The following is a 19,538-nucleotide window of genomic DNA, read 5'->3' as shown; positions in this document are numbered from 1 at the left end:
TTGAAGAGGGTGTACCTTTAGGCAAAGAGTGAATAGAGACTCCATAACAAGGCATAGATTTGGTAGCCTCCAGCCACTCCAACAGATCTTCGTCTGACCCTTCAGGTGTAGTAGGCTGTTCTTGTTCAGGGTTGGTTTCCATTGACACGGAAACTTGCTGCACCACTGGATCCATGCCTCCTTCTAAGAGGATGGGTTGCATCGAGGAGCCAAAAGTATGTATCCACATTGCATCGTTTCCCCAATCATGGAGTGCTTTAGTGTGTCGCAGCCATGGTCTTCCAATAAGCAAGGGAAATCCGCCCTCAACCTGGGGAAGACGAACCACCACAAAATCCAAGTTAAAAGTAAAGTTTTGTACCTGCAGAGGCACATTGTCTACCATGCCCACTGGGTATACTGTTCGTTGATCGGCCAATGTAACTGTGAAAAGGGAGCAGGGCGAGTAGGCTGTAGACCTAGAGCTAACATAGTGAACTCGGGCATCAGGTTGATGCCAGATCCACCATCCACTATCACTCCTGAGAAATGCCGACCCAAAACGGACATTGTCAGGCGAGGGCTTCTATAATCAGTGAGTGGAGCAGCGGGATTGGATATCATATAGGACTCTGATGGTCGCACTGGGAGGTGCCCGCCACTAGGACCCGCTCAAGGATAAAGTGATTGAATAACAGCAAGGGTGTCACTTCTAAACTTTGCATCTAGTCGTAGCATGTCATAGAGGGACACTTGTTGAAAGGTATTCTTCAATATAGTCTCTGCTGTAGGTTTTTCTCTTGGGATCAGTGTCTTCTCAGTTTCCTTGATCTTTTGTAAGTCAACAACTGCTTCTAAGAAAGCCCCATCAATATCGGAGAGCATAGTAAAAGATCCTTTCTTAGCACTAGTGGATGGCATGTCCACTGCTGGAGGAGGTGTAGGCATTGGGGAGGAAAGGGTTGTACCTGCTGGAAGATTGAGGCCGAGGGCTGCCCTCTGAGCTCGTGTGAGGACACGAGCTGGCTCCTCTACCAGCTGCAACTTGTCTTGAGAGGCAATCATATGGGCAGAAAGTGGTGGCTTGGGGTTGGTACTAACTACTATCAAATTGATCTTGGGAAAACTGAATTCGGGTTGGCTCTGACTTGGGCTCGCAGAGGTAGAAGCGCGTTGTTTTGGACAATCCTTAGTGTAGTGATCCTGAGCCTCAGGGCAAAGTTGGCACGGAGAAGAGCCTTCTGGCAGAGGGCATTTGCTCTGATAATGCCCATATTCTCCGCATCTGTAGCAGAGTATGGGCCGATTGGAAGGACGAAACAGGGGACGAGGTGGTTGCTGCATGGAGTTGGAGGCTGAAGTGTAGAAGCTCTGAGGGGTTGAGGTGGCATTAGCATTATAAAAACTGAGTCGGGAAAGTACTTGACATACCTTGGATAGCAGGGGTATTGAGCGAAGGTGGCATGTAGTTGGGATGGCCGTAGTGGGAAACCATGTTGGATGATGGTGCTAACTCCTATTGGAGAGTAGGACCAAGACTTTGCTGTATTTTGTGCAATCCCTTTAGATAATAGCAATCCTTATCTTCATGACCCGATTTTTCGCAGAAGTGGCAATAAGAGCGAAGGGGACAGTCCTGTGGAGGGTGTCCTGGAGAGCGGCATGAGCTACACCAAACCGTAGCCTTAGTCTCTTGCTCACACTTGAGCTCTTCTAGCTTGTGCTTAATCTGTTCCAATGCCTCGTGATGTGGAGGCTTCTCTTGTTTAAGAGAGAAGGACCTCTCCTCTTTAAGAGCTCGCTGTAACTTTAGGGCTTCCAGTTCCCTGCATAAAGAAGTTAAAGGATTTGATGGACTGTCCACGAGTACAGGGGCAGTATCTAACTGAGGAGAGTCAGTGAACTGCCTTCTTGCTCCCTCTATTCTAGTAGAAGTAGCAACAAAGTCCTCCAGACTGGCTTCAGGATGGAGACTTTCTCTGATCTTTTGTTGAGAAGTTTTAGGCAGAGCCTTCTCTACCCACTTCTTCACCATGAATTCCCCTGGTTGCTGAGGCAGCTTGGCGACCAGGGACTTTGTTCTGGTCATGAGCTCTGCAAATGTCTCCTTGGGCTGGAGCAACAGGTTGGCCAACTCATCTAGAATCTTCTCTTGATAATCCCCAGGTCGAAAAACTTCACAGAACTGCTATCTTAACATGGTCCAAGTAGTAAAGTGGTTTTCAGCAAACTGACTGTACCATTTATCTACAAGACCATCCAAGGTGGACGGAAAGAGCACCAGGTATGCGTCTTCTCTGTTGAGGCCACGACCTCTGCAAAGAGAGACAAACCTCCGAGCATGGTCGTCTGCATCTTCTGTGGAGAGACCTTTAAAGGGAGGGAATTTGATGTTCACCTTTGCCAGAACACTTGTGAGCTCCTCCATGGCCTCTTGCTCCTGAGTCTGTTGCTCACTAGCTTGCTGTAACAAAAAGGGGGAGAGCCTTACCGGAGAAGGTGACCTGGAGGATGTAGAACCGGTCGAAGGAATGGAGGTAGCCGTATGAGTAGGTATGGGTGATGGGGTTAATATGCTTCTACTGGGCACCAAGGGTTGACGCCGTCTGTGGTAGTACTTCAGAGGACTCAATAGTGCACTTTGACGCTCCAAAGACCTCCTTGTATGTGTCATGCAGTAACCGCCAACCCCACCAAGCTTTGGGCAAGAATACCTTCACTTGGGCAAGATAACCTTCCCTTGGCTGAACATTGGTCTAGACTCTGCTAGACCAGGGCGAGTGACTAGACCACCTGGCCTGGACCAGGATGAGGAAGGACTAGACCAGGGACGAGAAGGACTAGACCAGGACGAGCACTGGGTGGCCCAGGGCGAAAGAGGACCAGACCAACAAGGCGACAGACTAGACCAGCTAGATTAAGTTGTCAAGGGTGAAACTGGACCAGACCAACAGGCTGCACAGGCGAAGCGAAGAACCCAGCTACTCAACAGAGTGAGACTTCAGTTGAGGTCCCACCGTGATCGCCAAAATGAGAGCACCTGTAGCGCGGATAATGTGTCGTGCTCTCTACAGTGTGGGTGCCCCTCAGTGCAATGTGCGTGACAATCTCACTCAAACAAATGAAAACTCTCTCAAACAGAATGAAACACAGAAACAATGGATAACAACAGAGACACAACAATGGACCAGAACATGTGGACTCGACTAGCTCATAGAACCATGTACAGACTTTGGCTTGGCAGCACACTCAGCTCCAGCCCAGGGCTCACAGGTACAAATGGGGTGTCGAGGCTCAGATGTGCAGGGATGGTGAAGCAGTGCTCTGTGTCAGACTCCCTACCTCGACGACGTAGGACCAAAGGTGAAGAAGATGATCAGATAACCGACCGCTACTACTCATATGTACCACCTTAAAGAGCCACCAACGGCTCATAAATGTCAGCCATGTGGTGACCTGGCCACGAGGTCCACTAGACCACCTTCGGTCGTCGGTAGGTACCCTACCACGTGTCACTCCCAGACCAGAGGTCCGTCCAGAGGGTCCGTCCAGTGTGAACCAGTCCCAGTGTAACCCACTGTCCAACTGTATGTCCTGTGAAGTGAATGTAGTCCCAGTGTAACCCACTGTCCAACTGTATGTCCTGTGAAGTGACTGTAGCAGGGCAGTCGCTTCAGTTATGCACTACGGGGTTCAAGTTTGGGGACCGTCTGTTGACAATGCTGGATGGAGTAATATGGAGAGGCCCTTGATATCTATGATTTCTAGGCTGATTAGAGCCAAGGCCTCAGTTCCACATGACATCATATGAGCGGAGTTGGTTGCCCCACCTATGGAGGTTGAGGCACTCACCAGATCAGTATCATTTGTACCCAGCTTATGGGACACCACCAGGGACAGGTATGCTAGGCTTGCTCTTGAGTCATCCAGACAGCTGGCATTACAGGGAAATACATCCTGTTGGTATGCACAGATGAGCTCATGGTTTCAGAGGCATGGTTTCAGCATGGACAGGCTGCCCCCTTTCCGGTATTCTCTTGATGCACCATCCTTGGCTCTTACACGGCTGGAGATTACTACTCATTCGGCAGGATCTTATCCAGCTTGATAGCAGGACATGGATAGAGGCACGGGAGTTGGGTACGAAGAGGGCTTTCTATAGAGACCACCTTCTCCAACTCACGACAGACGGACTTATCACACGGCCCAGCTACATGGACACGCATCTATCTCATGGGTTACGATGTGCCATAGGCCAGATTCGCACATCTTCACACCAGCTTGGGATTGAGACAGGTAGATTCAGAGGCATACCAGCAGACAGTAGGATGTGTCAGTTATGCCATGCAGAGCCAAAGACAGTTTCACTACATGTCACTGCACAGTCTACTATGAGATACGAGGACGCTTTCATTATTTATTCAGAGATAGTTTTGACTCGTTAGATAGAGTCATGAGATATCAGGATCAAAGATGTCTCGGATTATTTCTACTTGAGATACAGAGACATAGAGACTCTCTATTGAGAGGGCATAGACAGAGACAGCCCCACAGACGCATCTCAGATTTCTTCAGTCTGAGTACCACAGAGGCAGAGGGGACACCACCATCACAGAGCTCGGTTCCCACCCATACACACACCAACGGTACTCTCATTGACCGAGCTATACAGTTGGGGAGATCGAGACGACCGCGACTGAGGAGGGGAGCCACACAGCACCGGCGGAGATTGCAGCAGAGGATTCACAGGATTCAAGCACGACACCCAGAGTGTCGATCAGGATAGGCTTCATGCTACTGGTATATTGTATCATGGTGACACTTATCCCCACTTTGTACCTTTGTGGCATGATACCATTGCGCAGCCTACCAGCCACCCATAGGAGTCCGTAGCACTCCTATCTCAGATTTTAGTTTGTAGTTTTCTTTGTTTGTACCCAGATTTGGTACTAGACTCATCATTGTAATCAGTTGGTCTCATAGGTCATTTTGGCCTTTTGTAGACGTTAATATATCATTTCATTTCATTTCATCTCTCTCTCTCTCTCTCTCCAGTTATCCATGCAGGGAGATACAACATGCTGGTATGGGGAGATGACATCATGGTTTCAGGCACATGGGTTCAGCATAGACAGATTGCCTCCTTTCCAGTACTCACTGGATGCACCCTCTCTGACTCTTACACAGTCCGAGATCACTAGGCTCATCCGCCAGGACCTGACTCAGCTAGACACCAGGAGGACATGGATACAGCCAGCACAGGAGTTGGGCACGAATATGGCTTTCTATAGAGAGCATCTTCTCCAGCTTACGGAGGACGGTTTTGTGACGAGGCCCAGGTACATGGACACACACTTGTCTCATGGGGTACGATGTGCTATTGGCCAGATACGCACATCTTCACACCAGCTGCGGATCGAGACTGGGAGATACAACGGAGTACCAGCAGAGGCCAGGACATGCCCCCTATGTGACATAGAGCCTGAGATAGAGTTGCACTACACATGCCACTGCCCCGTCTACTACGAGATACAAGGCCGCTTCCACTGCTTGTTCAGAGAGGGCTTTGGACCACTCTCCAGAGTCATGCGGTACGAGGATCAGAGATGCTTGGGTTTATTTTTGCTCGAGCTGCGCAGACACAAAGAGAGCCTGATGAGAGGAGAGGCTAGCCAGTCTCAGAGACAGATCACAGACTTCTTTAGAGCAGACATTGGACACCCGGAGGAGTTACTACCACAAAAAAGCTCGCCGCCTCACGCCAGAGGCACACTGATCGACCGGGCGACCGAGCTGGGGAGATCAAGACACCCGTGACTATGGAGGACTACACAGCACCGACGGAGGCTGCATCAGAGGATTCGGATCACTTTGGCCCGACATGCACGATGCCCGATTAGACTACTGACCATGGAGGAGATTGATGAGATCCGCCAGCGACTGATGCTGGATCTCTTGTGATTTTAGCTATCCTAGCTAGCTGATTAGTTCACACCTTGGAGTTTAGGATTCCATAGTAGTCATTTAGTCATTTTGTCATATTGTCATTTCCATTTCATTTTGTTACTTTTGTTACTCGGACTTTGTATCAAATCCACCACATTGTAACTTTTAGGTCTCATAGGTCACTTTGGCCTTTTGAAGACGTTAATATAACATTTTATTTCATTTCATTTCATTTCTCTCTCTCTCTCTCCGCTTTATTTAGAGAGGGTTTCGGTCCTTTCTCTAGGGTCATGAGTTATGAGGATCAGAGATGTCTTGGGCTATATCTACTTGAGTTACACATATAGAGACACTTTACTGGGGAGAGATACAGACAGCCAGTCCCAGAAACAGATTACAGATTTCTTTTCGTTAGATATGGGACAGCCAGAGGAGCAGCCATCACTGGAGAGCTCCGGCCCACACTCATTCGACCACTACGGCACTCTCATCGACCGAGCACTGGAGCTACGGAGATCCAAACGACCATGATTGAGGAGAGGGGCTACACAGCATCGATGGAGACTACAACAGAGGATTCGAGCCATACTCTCTCAACATCCAGAGTGCAGATCAGGATGGATTCTAGTAGTAGTATCTTTGTTCTAGTTCTTTTGTACCCAGATATGATATTAGATTCACCATTTTGTAACAGATTGGTGTCATAGGCCATTTTGGCCTTTTGGAGACGTTAATATAACATTTCATCTCTCTCTCTCTCTCTCTCTCTCTCTCTCTCTCTCTCTCTCTCTCTCTCTCTCTAGGGTTTTGGTCCTCTATCTAGGGTCATGAGTTATGAGGATCAGAGATGTCTTGGACTATATCTACTTGAGTTACACAGGTGTAGAGACACTTTACTGGGGAGAGCTAGAGAGAGGCAGTCCCAGAGACACATTACAGATTTCTTTTCACTAGATATGGGACAGCCAGAGGAGCAGCCACCACTGCAGAGCTCGTCCCACACTCATTCGACCACTACTGGCACTCTCATCGACCGAGCATTGGAGCTACAGAGATACAGACGACCGCGACTGAGGAGAGGAGCTACACAGCATCGACGGAGACTACAACAGAAGATTCGAGCCATACTCTCTCGACATCCAGAGTGCAGATGAGGATGGATCCTCACCATTTCTTCCATCTTTGTTTCACACACTGTTACATCCAGTTTACCGGGTACCTATTGTATCAGCTGCTACACCCACGTAGTTTTAGATTGTAGTAGTAGTAGTAGTATTTTGTTCCACTTCTAGTTCTTTTCTAGTTCTTTTGTACCCAGACATGGTATTAGATTCACTATTTTGTAACTGATTGGTCTCATAGGTCATTTTGGCCTTTTGAAGACGTTAATATAACATTTCATTTCATTTCATTTCATTTCTCTCTCTCTCTCTCTCTCTCTCTCTCTCTCTCTCTCTCTCTCTCTCTCTCTCTCTCTCTCTCTCTCTCTCTTAAAACGTTCTCATTTTAGTCTTCATTATTTGCTAGTAAACCCTTCTAGATGCATCATTGCCTTTTCTAGACAAACCTAGATATGGGAATCTAAAATGCCTTTTTCTAATGTTTCTATTCTACTCTTGGTGATGCATGACACCTCAAGAACTCTATACATGAATCAACTCATCGTTTTGCATAATGACTGTGCCAATGTGTGATCACATGTGTGCGCATGCACATGTGCGTGCATCTATCAATTTTTTTGTTTTTTATTTGGGTGAAGGGTGGTGTTAGCAAGAGCCACATATCCACGTGCTTCTTGGTGTGTACTCATGTAAGTGGGCATAGAGCTGAACAAGTCAGTGCAAATATAAAGAAAGTTTCTTGTACCATCAAAGAGCCCATCCTCCAAATCATTTTCTATACTTGCAGTGTATGAAGACTTCAAAAACTCTTTCTCAACCTGTGGCATATGACGTTTCGATCTTTCCTGGGGATCCTTCTTTGCTTCTCTCTCTATCCTGTATTCACGAAGTACGTGTTCTCAAGATACAAGCGACAACAATTTGAACCCACAGAGAAAAAGCCACTTACTGAAGCGTTTTATGTCTGTTGCGACGATACAATATATAAGGAATTAAGTTTTCTGTGATGTTGTTGATTATCTGTATAAATACCATAACAAAGCTGAAATAGTCAAGCCGAATCACATACATACACAAAAACCCTTGTCCTGATAAATAAGCTCTATATATCAGTAAAGTCTTTTGTAGGCAAGATAAGGGAGAAAAAATATAAGCTTTAAAACCTTAATGGAGTTCACCGAACTTAATTACATACTGCAAAATGTTCAGCAACAACAAGCAGGCCTCAATAACATCTACAGCACAATGGGCATACGCAGGAGAGACATTTATTCCACCTGGAAGTTGAAGTACACAGGGTACCAGCACCCATATGCCTGCTGAGCCAATTTTTCACTCCGCCCTTATCCAAAAATCCCAAATAGAAAGAATTTACATTCTTACGTATTGTTTTATTCTGCCCTTGTCCAAAAATCAGAACTATCAACAATATTAGGAGTCTCCACCACAGTTCTAGGCATAGCTACATGGAACAGGAGCAAATAGGAGCCGACATCTCAGTAAGAGGGACTTGCATGAGAAAAGAGGAAGGGTAAATTATGCTGAGTCACATTTTTTTGTGCACATTGGTTGTTGGGATGGAGTCCATCTTTATATAAAGAGCACTGAAGCGCAAAGAAAAACCATAAAGATAGCTAAAGGACATGGACAACCTCTTCAAAAACTGTCAAAGGCCAAAGTTATCTGGAAAAACAGAATTTAGAAAGCCAATTCATAAAGATTTTTATTTTTTCCAGCTGGTTCAAAGAGCAAATCTCACTAGAGATGTTCTCTCCGTCGTTCCAGCACGTGGTGCATCAATTAGGTGGCCATGGTGATGCCTACATGTGGCTCTTGCCCGATGGTACGCGGCCCTTGCCCGACCATGTAACATGGCTAATATTTGGAAGGGATAAGCATCTCCCACTGTGGGCCCTCTGATGTGTCGGAAAAAAAAAAAAAAAAAACTTTCGATCCCACCACAATAAAGTCATGGAACAGCATGGGCTACGAGATGTCTTTCGTGAGTATCATGTTTACTAGAAATTATCTTTAGGCCATGCAAATTGGCCCAGCCTTAAGCAAGAGGAAAAGTCATATACACTCTCAGCTCCATGAGCAAGAGCGTAAGAAATTACATCTGGTGACTTTCTGAGCCTTTCTGAATGACTTGTATGACCAGATTAATCTGTTAGATTAGTTCCCACATTGTGTAACCCTCTTTGCATGTGATGACTGTACATAACTCTAGCTCGTGCTTATGGTCATCCAGCAAGATTGGCATGTACTTTACCACATATGCATGGCATGTCTCTAGTCTCATCCTCTGAAATAAGAATAGCATACTATGCGTACCATGTACAGACTAAATTCAATGTATTTGAGCAATAACTAGAATAAGTGATGAAAAGAAGCACTAGCTTAGCAATCAATTGTAAGTGTCAATGATAAGAGAGGAAGAGAAAGCAGAGTTAGCGGAGCCATACGTGCACGTGCCACTCAGAAGAGAGAGATAGAAGAGCTAGAGTTAGCTGCGTATAGCAAGAGTGTCAGTAAAAGCAGAGGCACGAAGACAGAGAGCTTGAACGTGCAGACCAGAACCACGACCTGCAACTGCCCCTCGAGTTTTGAAGTGAAAATCCCAGCCCACAGCAGCCAAGGCCATTTTCAGCTTGGTCAGCCCACTGTATCAGTGGTTTTCAGCCCTGCATCTACGGTTTTGCACTGAAGAGCCTGGAGGCTCCGTGTCTCAACAGCCATAGTGCCCATCATTTGAAGTGTTGCATGCACACTGGCTTTGTGCCACGTGGACATGTGAAACCTACTTCGAGCCAAAGTCAGTCTTTAAAGCCTAAGCGAATTGGTATTTGAGTCCTTTTGTGAAACCCACATGTCCAGGCAAGCCGATCAGATTGGATTTTGTCAATTTATAACCCTCTGTTACTGTATGGGCACCACGTGCCAATAGAAAAGAATAGACTGAGCAGACCTTTAGCACTTCAATAACAGAGAGAAGAAGAAGAAGAGAGAGAGCACACGGGACACGGAGTGGCGGAATTCCACCCCACAAAGTACTCGCTGCCCTGTAAGACATGAACGATGAAGACGGGAGCGGGCCCAATGCGCGATGAAGTAAGGGTGGGTGTGGCTAATAAGTCCGGGGTCGAGACCCGAAGATACTTCAAATAAAATTCCAATAAACTTTGGACGTGCCGGTTTGCTCTATCTGCTCTTTGGTGGGACCGGTATGCTTTCAGAAAAGCACACGCCTGAAGCTCTCATACCACTGTCACCGGACGGGCACCACGTGCCAATAGAAAAGAACAAACTGAACAGACCTTTAGCACTTCAATAACAATTGAACTGAAAGAGAGAGAGCACACGCGACACGGAGTGGCAGAATTCCACCCCAGAGAGTACTCGCCCCAAACCTTGGCACCCCTTTCGGTATTTCTTGATATTACTTGAAGTCAGTACAATGCCGGTACTCACGCTCTGCACTTTCTCACAGAAGCGTGCCAGAGAATGAGCCCTTTGCACATATTTAAAGGCCCTTGGCCTTGAAAGGCAGTTACATGAAAAACAGTCAAACTCAAAAGCAACTAGTCCCAAAGACTGGTGCTGAAAAATTGCCCAACGTAAATCACGGAAATCCATACAGGCTGCCACGTCAGCAGGTCAGCGTAAAATCTGGAAATTCGTACAGGCTGCCACATTCAACTCGTGCCATTCTGTCATCACATCCACTTCGAAAGTGTTTGTAAGCCATGTAGGTGCAAAAAGCTGTTTGAACTAGACCCACGTTGTAGGGGCTTGACCCTGATTCAACAATGCGGTCAAATATTGAAGTGCATTCCCTTTCAAAAAAGTGGGAGCCTTGCATACCTTCGAAGACTCTGTGAAGTTTCCTCTAGCATAAGTTGCATCACACTGTTGTATGAAGGTCAAAGCCTTCAATTGATTCTCCATTCCGCTAGAAGTTCAAATGTCACTTCCTGCCCACCTTCCTTGTAGTCCTTAGGCTGACTCAAAGGAGTCAAATTGTCATAAACAGGTGTCCATAAAAGTGGTGCTCCCGTATTGACCATTCGGGTACTCGCATCACACACCTGTTTTACCTGTCATATCTACATTTTGGGCATAAAGCTGCGAAAGACCATCCATACCAAATTCTGTTCCAAGCCTTCGAAATTGACCATAGGCACCATGAAAACCTCGTTGGAACCCATGTTCCCATACATAGGGTTAACCATGTCTGTTTGCATTGTCCCAAACACATTCCCTGGCATATAACCTGTGGAAGATCCAGCCATAACTTGAAACATTGAACCACCTCCAAAATAACTAGGATATGAAGTAGGTAACGGAAGGGTCTGACGCATAGCACGCATAGCCTGTTCGTTACTCCCTTGACCATTCACAAACGGTCCCTGTCCAAGTAAAGCAAATTGCTTGGGATCAATGGACACCCTTGGTTGCTCAATTACATGGGCTTTCCCTCGAGCATCACGAGACCTCTGTGCATTGGAAATCTCCTATTCCTACAACGGCTGAGTCATGCCCTATGTGAGAGCCTGAAATTCCTGTGTAAGAGCTTGTAAGAACTCCTGCATCCTTGGGTTGTTGACCAATTGCTGAAACATTTCCATACAGCTACGCAGTTGAGCTCTAAACAACATGTCCTCTTCTTCAAGAGTTTTTCTTTGCCATGTGAGGAAGATCCCCCTTCAGGTACTTGGTCTCTCTTCTCTGCCATAACGACAAGCTTTGTGTTGCTTTCATTCACAACAATCGACGCTGGACTTTTTGAAGAAAAAGTGACTATCCCGTCGATGGAACCATATAACCAGCCTGTACACAATAGAGGGCGGTACTATTTCAATTGTTAACTTTACACAGAGCACTAAGAAGAAAAGAGAGCACAGAGGCAGCCAACGACTAGAATGTCACTGCGCACACGAAGACCGACACCTTGTAGGCCCCAAAGACTGGCACCCCTTTCACTATTTCTTTACTCAATTAAATCCAGACTGTAACAGACTTGGATACTCCAAGTCGAGAATCTACCGCGACACCACAAGAGATTCACTTCAAAACAGTTCACAATTCCCAATTGATTCGACATTGGCCCGGGTGGAGGTCTGTGCCTTGAGATATTGGCCCCAAAGTCTGGTGCCCCTTACGGTATTTCTTTTGTAATAATCTCTTGCCAAAGTACAATAGAGTGGTTGGGTCTCACTCTCAGACTCTGCGTCCGATGCTCTCAGAAGTGGGAGCCCAAGCTGCTGTTGCGCCCACCCGCTCGCCATCGCTGCCCCCCCCCCCCCCCCACCCTCGCGCGCCATCGCTGCCCCTCCCCCCCTTGCCCTCGCTGCCTCAGCCCTCCCCTTGCGTGCAGCCTCAACCCACCCCCTACGCACTGCTCTTGCCCGCAGCTCCCCTCGCTGCCCCCCCCGGCTCGCCCGCCCCTTTCTCTCCCGTTTTACATCGCCTCCCTCCCCGCCCCTCCTTTTTTGCTCGCAGGAGAGTGTCCCCACGGCATGCTGGGAGCTTCGCGTCCTTCCCGCCTTCTTCGACTCAGTAGCAGACACAGATGGAGGCTCCAGCTCCGCCATAGAGCGACTCTACCGAAACCCCCTCGCCCGACCCCGCTGAGCCCACCATTCGACTTGCTCTTTCACCAACAGAGCAAGCGAGCCTAGCCGCAGAGGTAGAGCGCTTGCAGGCGACTTCTGTCATCTGCAAGTTCACGCTACCTTCTCCAGGCCCGCCTACTTGCAGAGGTGGGCAAATTCTTGGACGTACAGATACTCGGACGAGGCTACTATCAGATCGAGTTTGAGACCTCTGAGATGGCATCCAAGGTCATCGCCATGAGTCCATTGACCATCCGAGCAGCTCGAGCCCACTTTCGATAGTGGAGACATGGTTTTGACCCTGCTTCGGATGTTCTGGTAGAGAAGGCAGACATCCCCATCTTCGTCTGCTTTCCTGGTTTGCGGAGGGAGTACTTACCACTTTTGTCCAGGATAGGCTCAGCGATTGGGACTGTCCTGGAGACACCTCGCACGGCAGCCTCAGTAGCTGCCAAGGCGGCCGGCATTCCCTCAGTTCGCGTTCTGGTTAGGGACACTCACACGCTCCTGAAGGTCATCTTCTGCCTCGGGTGAGTGGGGGTTGGTTTAGATAGAGCGTGGAGTATTCGGGTCTCCCGAACCAGTGCTTCATTTGTCGACAGATGGGCCATCTTGCGAAGGCCTATCCACGGAGGAGGCCTCGACCTACAGCACAGACTCAACCCCAGCTTGCAAGGACTAGCCAGCAGCCACCACAGGCAGAGACACAACGCACACATGCAAAGCCTCCCTCCGAGCCTGGGGCTCCAGCGGAGGAGGGATGGCAGCAGGTCTGTGGTCGAAGACGACAGGGGCCACAGCGACAGCCTGGCACTCAGACTGGTCCTTAGGCGCCTGCCCAGGAGCAATGGATTCCCACGGGGAACCGTTTCGGTCCTCTTAAGCAGGATGAGATCCCTGCTCCAACCCCCACCTCAACTTCACCCTCAACAGCCCCCCCCCCCCCCCCCCCCCCCCCCCCCCCCCCCCCGAGTTCCCCCCTTCTCATCATCCTCCCCCCTGCCTCTTGCTTCCGCCACCTCCTCCCCCCGCCCCTCTACCTCTGCCGCTCCCCCCCACCCCTCTTCTCCACCTCTTACCCCTGCTTCTACTCCCCCCCCTCCCGCTCCAGTTCCACAGCCGACCCAGGGGGCAGGGCCATCTCCGGCTGCGAGGAGATCTCTTGGCAGCGCCTTTGCCACGAGTCGCTTCGCGAGAGAGGGACAGCCTTTCTTGCGACCCCCTCTACAGGTACAGACGTCTCCTTTTGCATCTATCTCTCGTGGTCTGACGAGCATCGACTTGCGGCGCCGACTACGACTTCACTCGTTTTCAGGGCGACCCATCAGCAGACCATGAGGCAGCCTACTTCAGGGTCCATGTTTTGTTCCTTGCAGCTAGGGGGATAGAGGCCTTGGACTCAGCGGTTGGCTTCTCTTTTCCCCTTTGCGGCAGGGACCAGATTTAATGGACTCTCGACTCAGTGTTGGGGTGGTTACACACACAGGTCCTAGAGTTTTCTCACCACATGGGAGACCTAGGAGTTACAGACATGCTTCAGACTTTGTGGTCACTGGCCAAGTTTGCGGTGACCCCTCCAGATACAGCCGAATGTAGGCACATTGTGGTCTACTTCTTTGCCAATACGCAGTGCTTGCCATGCTATGTACACATTCATAAGGACCCCTAGACAGAGGAGGTTGCTTTACGGACAGCTCGCTCTACTTGGGCTTGGGCGAGGCACTCGTTGCAGTCACGCCTATATAGAGGACGCTCGGATGCGGATTACTCCCCATCCAAGCAAGCCTCAAAGATAGCACGTTTAGCTGCTGCGGCAGCGTCTGTTCTCTCTCGCTCCCCATGAGGATCGTCTCATGGAATGTGCAGGGACTTGGTGGGCCCCAGTTTCAGTGTCAATGGGGCCGACTGCGTCAGGAGCTTCAGCGCTGCCATGTGGGAGGAGAGATTGATCTCCTTATGCTTCAGGAGCACCATCTGTGTGAGAGCCGCATTAGACGTTGTGGTCAGCTCTTGCGTGGACGATATGATACTTTTTGGTCAGCTGCTTTTGGACCTGGAGGCATCCAAGGTGGGGTATGTATGACTATTGCGGATTCTTTGCAGTAGGCCATTTTGGGCAAAGGGATTATTGTGCCAGGCAGGGCTCAGTGGATTACTATGCACATTCAGGGTTGCCTTGTGGGCTTCCTGAACATCTATGCGCCCAATGTGGCAAGTGCGCGAGCAGAGTTTTGGTCACAAATAGTTGAGGCTCTGCCGCAGGCAGAACACTGGTGCATAAGGGGAGACTCCAACATGTTGGAGGACCCTTCTGACAGGATTCGTGGTAGCCATGCTACTATGCATGGAGTTGAGCTGGCAGCTTGGGAGAGGTTTTGTATGACTCTGAGGGTCTCGGATGTGTGGCAGCACTCTAGTTTTGTGAGGCCCCCCAGACAGCCTTGCCTTCTCTCGCTCGGACCGTAGAGTGGGAGGAGTGAATCTATCGCGGATAGATCGCTTCTACACTAGTGACCATTTCAGTGACTTGGGAGGGACAGTCGGCATTTTGGCAGGGACTTCCTTCTCGGACCATGCACCAGTGATCCTCATAGTGGCAGACAGGCAGAGGAGGGGAGCACGATGCTTCGCATCCCAGAGAGGGTCTTGCTGGACTCTATACTCAGAGAGCGAGTAGAGGCGCTCTGCGCAAAGAGCTGGGACAGGCAGGATTCTCCTGCTGACAAAGAGGCTTCAGGACTAGCTGAGATTAGTCGTTTCTTTCTCCAGGAGTCTTTGGCTTGCCGGGCTACAGCGAGAGAGAAGCAGTAGCGTCTCAGACGGGGCATTGCTTCGTTGCAGAGGATGTAGGGGCAACATCCAGACAGTCCTTGGTTGGAGGAGCAGCTACAGCAGGCTCGCCAGGAGCTTGTTAGCACAGAGGAGCGGCGACATGAGTTTGCTTTCCATCGACAGGCATCTCAGTGGACACAGGTGGGCGACAGAGTGACTGGTGCTTTCTTCGAGGCAGTGGGACCTCGGCATTCGCATGCCAAGGTCAATCAGTTGAGGAGGCCCGACGGGTCAGTTGCTTTTGAGCCCGAGGATATGCGTGTAGTTGCTACTGACTTTTACCGTGAGTTACTATCTGCAGAGCCTCTGTCCAGAGCGTCAGCATGCATGTAGGGAGCAGGTGTGGGCACAGATGCCTTGCCTTGTGACTGAGGAGATGCGTCAGCGACTAAAGCTACCACTTCAGCTTGAGGAGCTGCACACGGCTCTTAGTGCCCTCCCCCATGGTAGCTGTTCCGGTGAGGATGGGTTGACTCCCAGGTTTTTCTTGGAGTACTGGGACTTGCTTGGCCCAGATCTCTGTAGTGCTTTTTAGTATATCTTACACACAGGAGTGATGCCTGACAGCATGAGTGAGGGTCTGATTTACCTCATTCCCAAGGAGGGTGGCTCCTTGGATGAGATTCGACGGTGGCGCCCCATCACCATCCTCAACTCAGCCTACAAAATTCTTGCCAAGGCTCTGAGTTTGAGGATCCAGTCACTTCTAGAGAGCCTTATACATGGGACTCTGACAGGTTTTTTTTTTTTTTTTTCCGAGAAAAAGATCCTTCTATTAGTTAATGAAAGCTGCCCATAGGGCTACATCCACCTCTGCAAGAGAGGGCTACAACAAACATGATGGGGAGACTCTCCCAATGAAAAAAACAGCATATATACAATGGGGCTATATCAAGAGATGGGAGGAGGGAAAAGCCACACAGGTGGACAGTAGTGCCATCTGAGCACCCCCTGGACCATGGAGTAAAACGGCCCAGGGCGCCAGAGACGAAGGAAAGCCTCGCAGCGCTCTCGCATGCGGTCGGAGCTGCCCTGTAGTCCCTCAAGCTGTCCTCTGAGAGTATGGATCAGCTCTAGCCAAAAGTCACGAACAGTCTCTGCTGGTGGTACAAGGCGAGCCTCAAAGATGCGGAAACAACGGGCCCGCCAGATGAAAAGTAGCATGGCTGCCTCCGATTCTGTCAGAAGGGTCCTCCAACATGTTGAAGTCCCCTCCTACACACCACTGGTCAACCTGTGGCAAAGACTCAACAATCTGTGACCAAAACTCTACACGAGCACTCGCCACATTGGGCGCATAGATGTTCAGGAAACCCACAAGGCTACCCTGAACCTGCATTGTAATCCACTGAGCCCTGCCTGGTACAATAATCCCTCTGCCCACAATGGCCTGCTGTAATGAGTCCGCAATAGTCATACATACCCCACCCTGGATGCCTCCAGGTCCAAAAGCAGCTGACCAAAAGGTATCATAGCGTCCACGCAAAATCTGACCACATCGCCGAATGCGGCTCTCAGACAAATGGTGCTCCTAAAGCATAAGGAGATCAATCTCTCCTCCCACAAGGCATCGCTGAAGCTCCTGACGCAATCGGCCCCGCTGTCGCTAAAACTGGGGCCCACCGAGTCCCTGCACGTTCCACGAGACGATCCTCATGGGGAGCGAGAGAGAACAGATGCTGCCGCAGCAGCAAGACGAGCTATCTTCGAAGCAGGCTTGGATGGGGAGTAATCCGCATCCGAGCGTCCTCTAGATAGGCGAGACTGCAGTGAGTGCCTGGTCCAAGCCCAAGTAGAGCGAGCCGTGCGTAAAGCAACCTCCTCTGTCCAGGAGTCCTCATGAATGAATACATAGCAAGGCAAACACTGCGTATCAGCAAAAAACTACACCACAATGTGTCTACATCCTGCTGAATCTGGGGGTGTCACCGCAAACTTGGCCAGTGGCCACAAAGTCTGCAGCAAATCTGTAACGCCAAGTTCTCCCATGTGGTGAGAGAACTCGAGAACCTGTGTATGCAACCATCCCACCACTGAGTCGAGGGACCACTCTGTCTCAGTCCTGCCACAGAGGGGGAAGGAGAAACCAACTGCTGAGTCCAAGGCCTCTGTCCCCGTAGCGGCGAGGAACAAAGCGTGGACTCTGAAGCAGGCTGCCTCGTGGTCTGATGCGGAATCGCCAAGAAAACGAGTAAACCCGTAATCGAAGAAATCCCAACGGCGTCGGAGGTCAAAGCTCGTCAAACCACGAGGGATAGCTGCAAGAGGAGATGTCTGAATCTGCAGTGGGGGCCGCATGAAGGGCTGACCCTCTCTCGCTAGGCGACTCGTGGCGAAGGCGCTGCCAAGAGATCTCCTGGCCGCCGGCAAGGGTCCAGTCTCCTGAGCCGACTTTGGTACTGAAGCAGGAGGAGGGGGAGAAGGGGCTGGGGGGGGCGGGTGAGAGGAAAGCGGGGTGGGGCGGTAGAGACATGGGGGGGGCGAGGTGGGGATGAGCGGTAGCAGAGGGAGGCGGGGAGGGCATGAGGAGGAGGAGGGGGAGATCGGAAGGCGGAGCGGCTGGCGAGGGTGAAGCGGAGGTGGAGGCTAGCGTAGGGGGCTCCTCCTGCTCAAGAGGACCAAAGCGGTTCCCCGTGGGAACCCACTGCTGCTGAGTAGGCACCTGGGGGCCACTCTGAGTGCCAGGCTGTCGCTGTGGCCCCTGGCGTCGACGGCCACGGCCTGCTGCCACCCCCCTCCTGCGCTGGAGCCCCAGGCTCGGAGGGTGGCGTTGAATCTGTGCTCTGTGTCGCTGGCTGTGGCTGCGGCCCAGCCTTGGCAGGCTGGGGCTGAGGCTGGGGTGCGGGTCGTGGTCTCCTCCCTGGACAGGCATTCGCTAGGTGGCCCATCTGTCTGCAAATGAAACACTGGTTCGGGAGACCGGAGTACTCCACACTCTGTCTAAACCAACCCCCACTCACCCAAGGCAGGAGGATGACCTTCGGGAGCGTGTGGGTATCTCTGACCAAAACTCGAACTGAAGGGATGCCAGCCGCCTTGGCAGCTACTGATGCTGCCGTACGAGGTGTCTCCAGGACAGTTCCGATGGCGGAGCCAATCCTGGAGAGAAGTGGAAGGTACTCCCTCCGTAAACCCGGAAAGCAGACTGAGATGGGGATGTCCGCCTCCTCTACTAGCACATCCGAAGACAGGTCAAAACCATGTCGCCACTGTCGAAAGTGGGCGCGTGCTGCTCGGATGGCCAATGGACTCATAGCTATGACCTTGGAGGCCATCTCGGAAGTCTCGAACTCAATCTGGTAGTACCCCCGTCCGAGAATCTGGACATCCAAGATCTTGCCCACCTCTGCGAGGAGGCGGGCCTGGAGAAGGTCTCGCAGCTCTCCTCTGCTGGGACGAGTGCCGAGAACCTTGCAGATGACAGAAGTCGCCTGCAAGCGTTCTACCTCTGTGGCAAGGCTCGCTTGCTCTGCCGGCGTAAGAGCAAGTCGAATGGTGGGCTCAGCGGGGTCGGGCGAGGGGGCTTCAGGCGAGTCCCTCTAAGGTGGAGCTGGAGCCTCCATCTGTGTCTACTGCCGAGTCGAAGAAGCGGGCGGTGAAGAAAATCTGCGAGCGAGTACGCCAAGCACTTGTCCGAAGAGAAAGCGTTGCCGAGCCAGGTGCAGAAGACCTTCGGGAGCAAAGAGGACCGGGGGGGGGGGGATGGGGGGACGGCGAGGGCGAAGAAGGCAGCCGGGTAATGTGCGGGTGGATGGGGTGGGGATGGCAACGCGAGAGGAGGGCAGCGGGCAGCCTTTGGGGCAGCGCGAAAGCAGGGGGGGGCAGCGGGCGGGCGGCAGCGCGCAGGGGCAGCGGGTCGGGGGGGGGGGGGGGGGGGGGGAGAGGTTAGCGCGCAGGGGCAGCGCGTGGGGGGGGGGGGGGGAGAGGGTAGCGATGGCGCAGCAAGAGGGGGGCGAGCAGCAGTAGCGAGCACTTCTCGTGATCTTATCAGTTAGGACTCTGACAGGTTTTGTCAAGGAGCGCAGTATCCTTGACACAATCTTTA

General features: G+C 50.8%; 1 protein-coding gene across 2 annotated transcripts in view; it reads right to left on the bottom strand.

Annotated features, from left to right (window-relative positions):
* Positions 1 to 19,538, bottom strand: part of LOC147439854 (anoctamin-like protein) — a 151,767-nt gene that overhangs the window by 12,445 nt on the left and 119,784 nt on the right. For both annotated transcript variants that reach the window (XM_086485586.1, XM_086485587.1), the window contains exons 12-13: positions 7,996 to 8,066; positions 7,792 to 7,922 (exon numbers count right to left, since the gene is read on the bottom strand). In XM_086485586.1, coding sequence (XP_086341712.1) covers positions 7,792 to 7,922; positions 7,996 to 8,066 — 202 coding nt within the window. The remainder of the gene's footprint in view (positions 1 to 7,791; positions 7,923 to 7,995; positions 8,067 to 19,538) is intronic.

This window comes from Adiantum capillus-veneris, chromosome 16 (genome assembly GCF_014529385.1).
Source record: "Adiantum capillus-veneris isolate H3 chromosome 16, ASM1452938v2, whole genome shotgun sequence".
In the NCBI taxonomy this organism is placed as follows: domain Eukaryota; kingdom Viridiplantae; phylum Streptophyta; class Polypodiopsida; order Polypodiales; family Pteridaceae; genus Adiantum; species Adiantum capillus-veneris.
The sequence above is the reverse complement of the archived record's forward strand: the minus strand, read 5'-3'. Positions and strand labels throughout refer to the sequence as shown.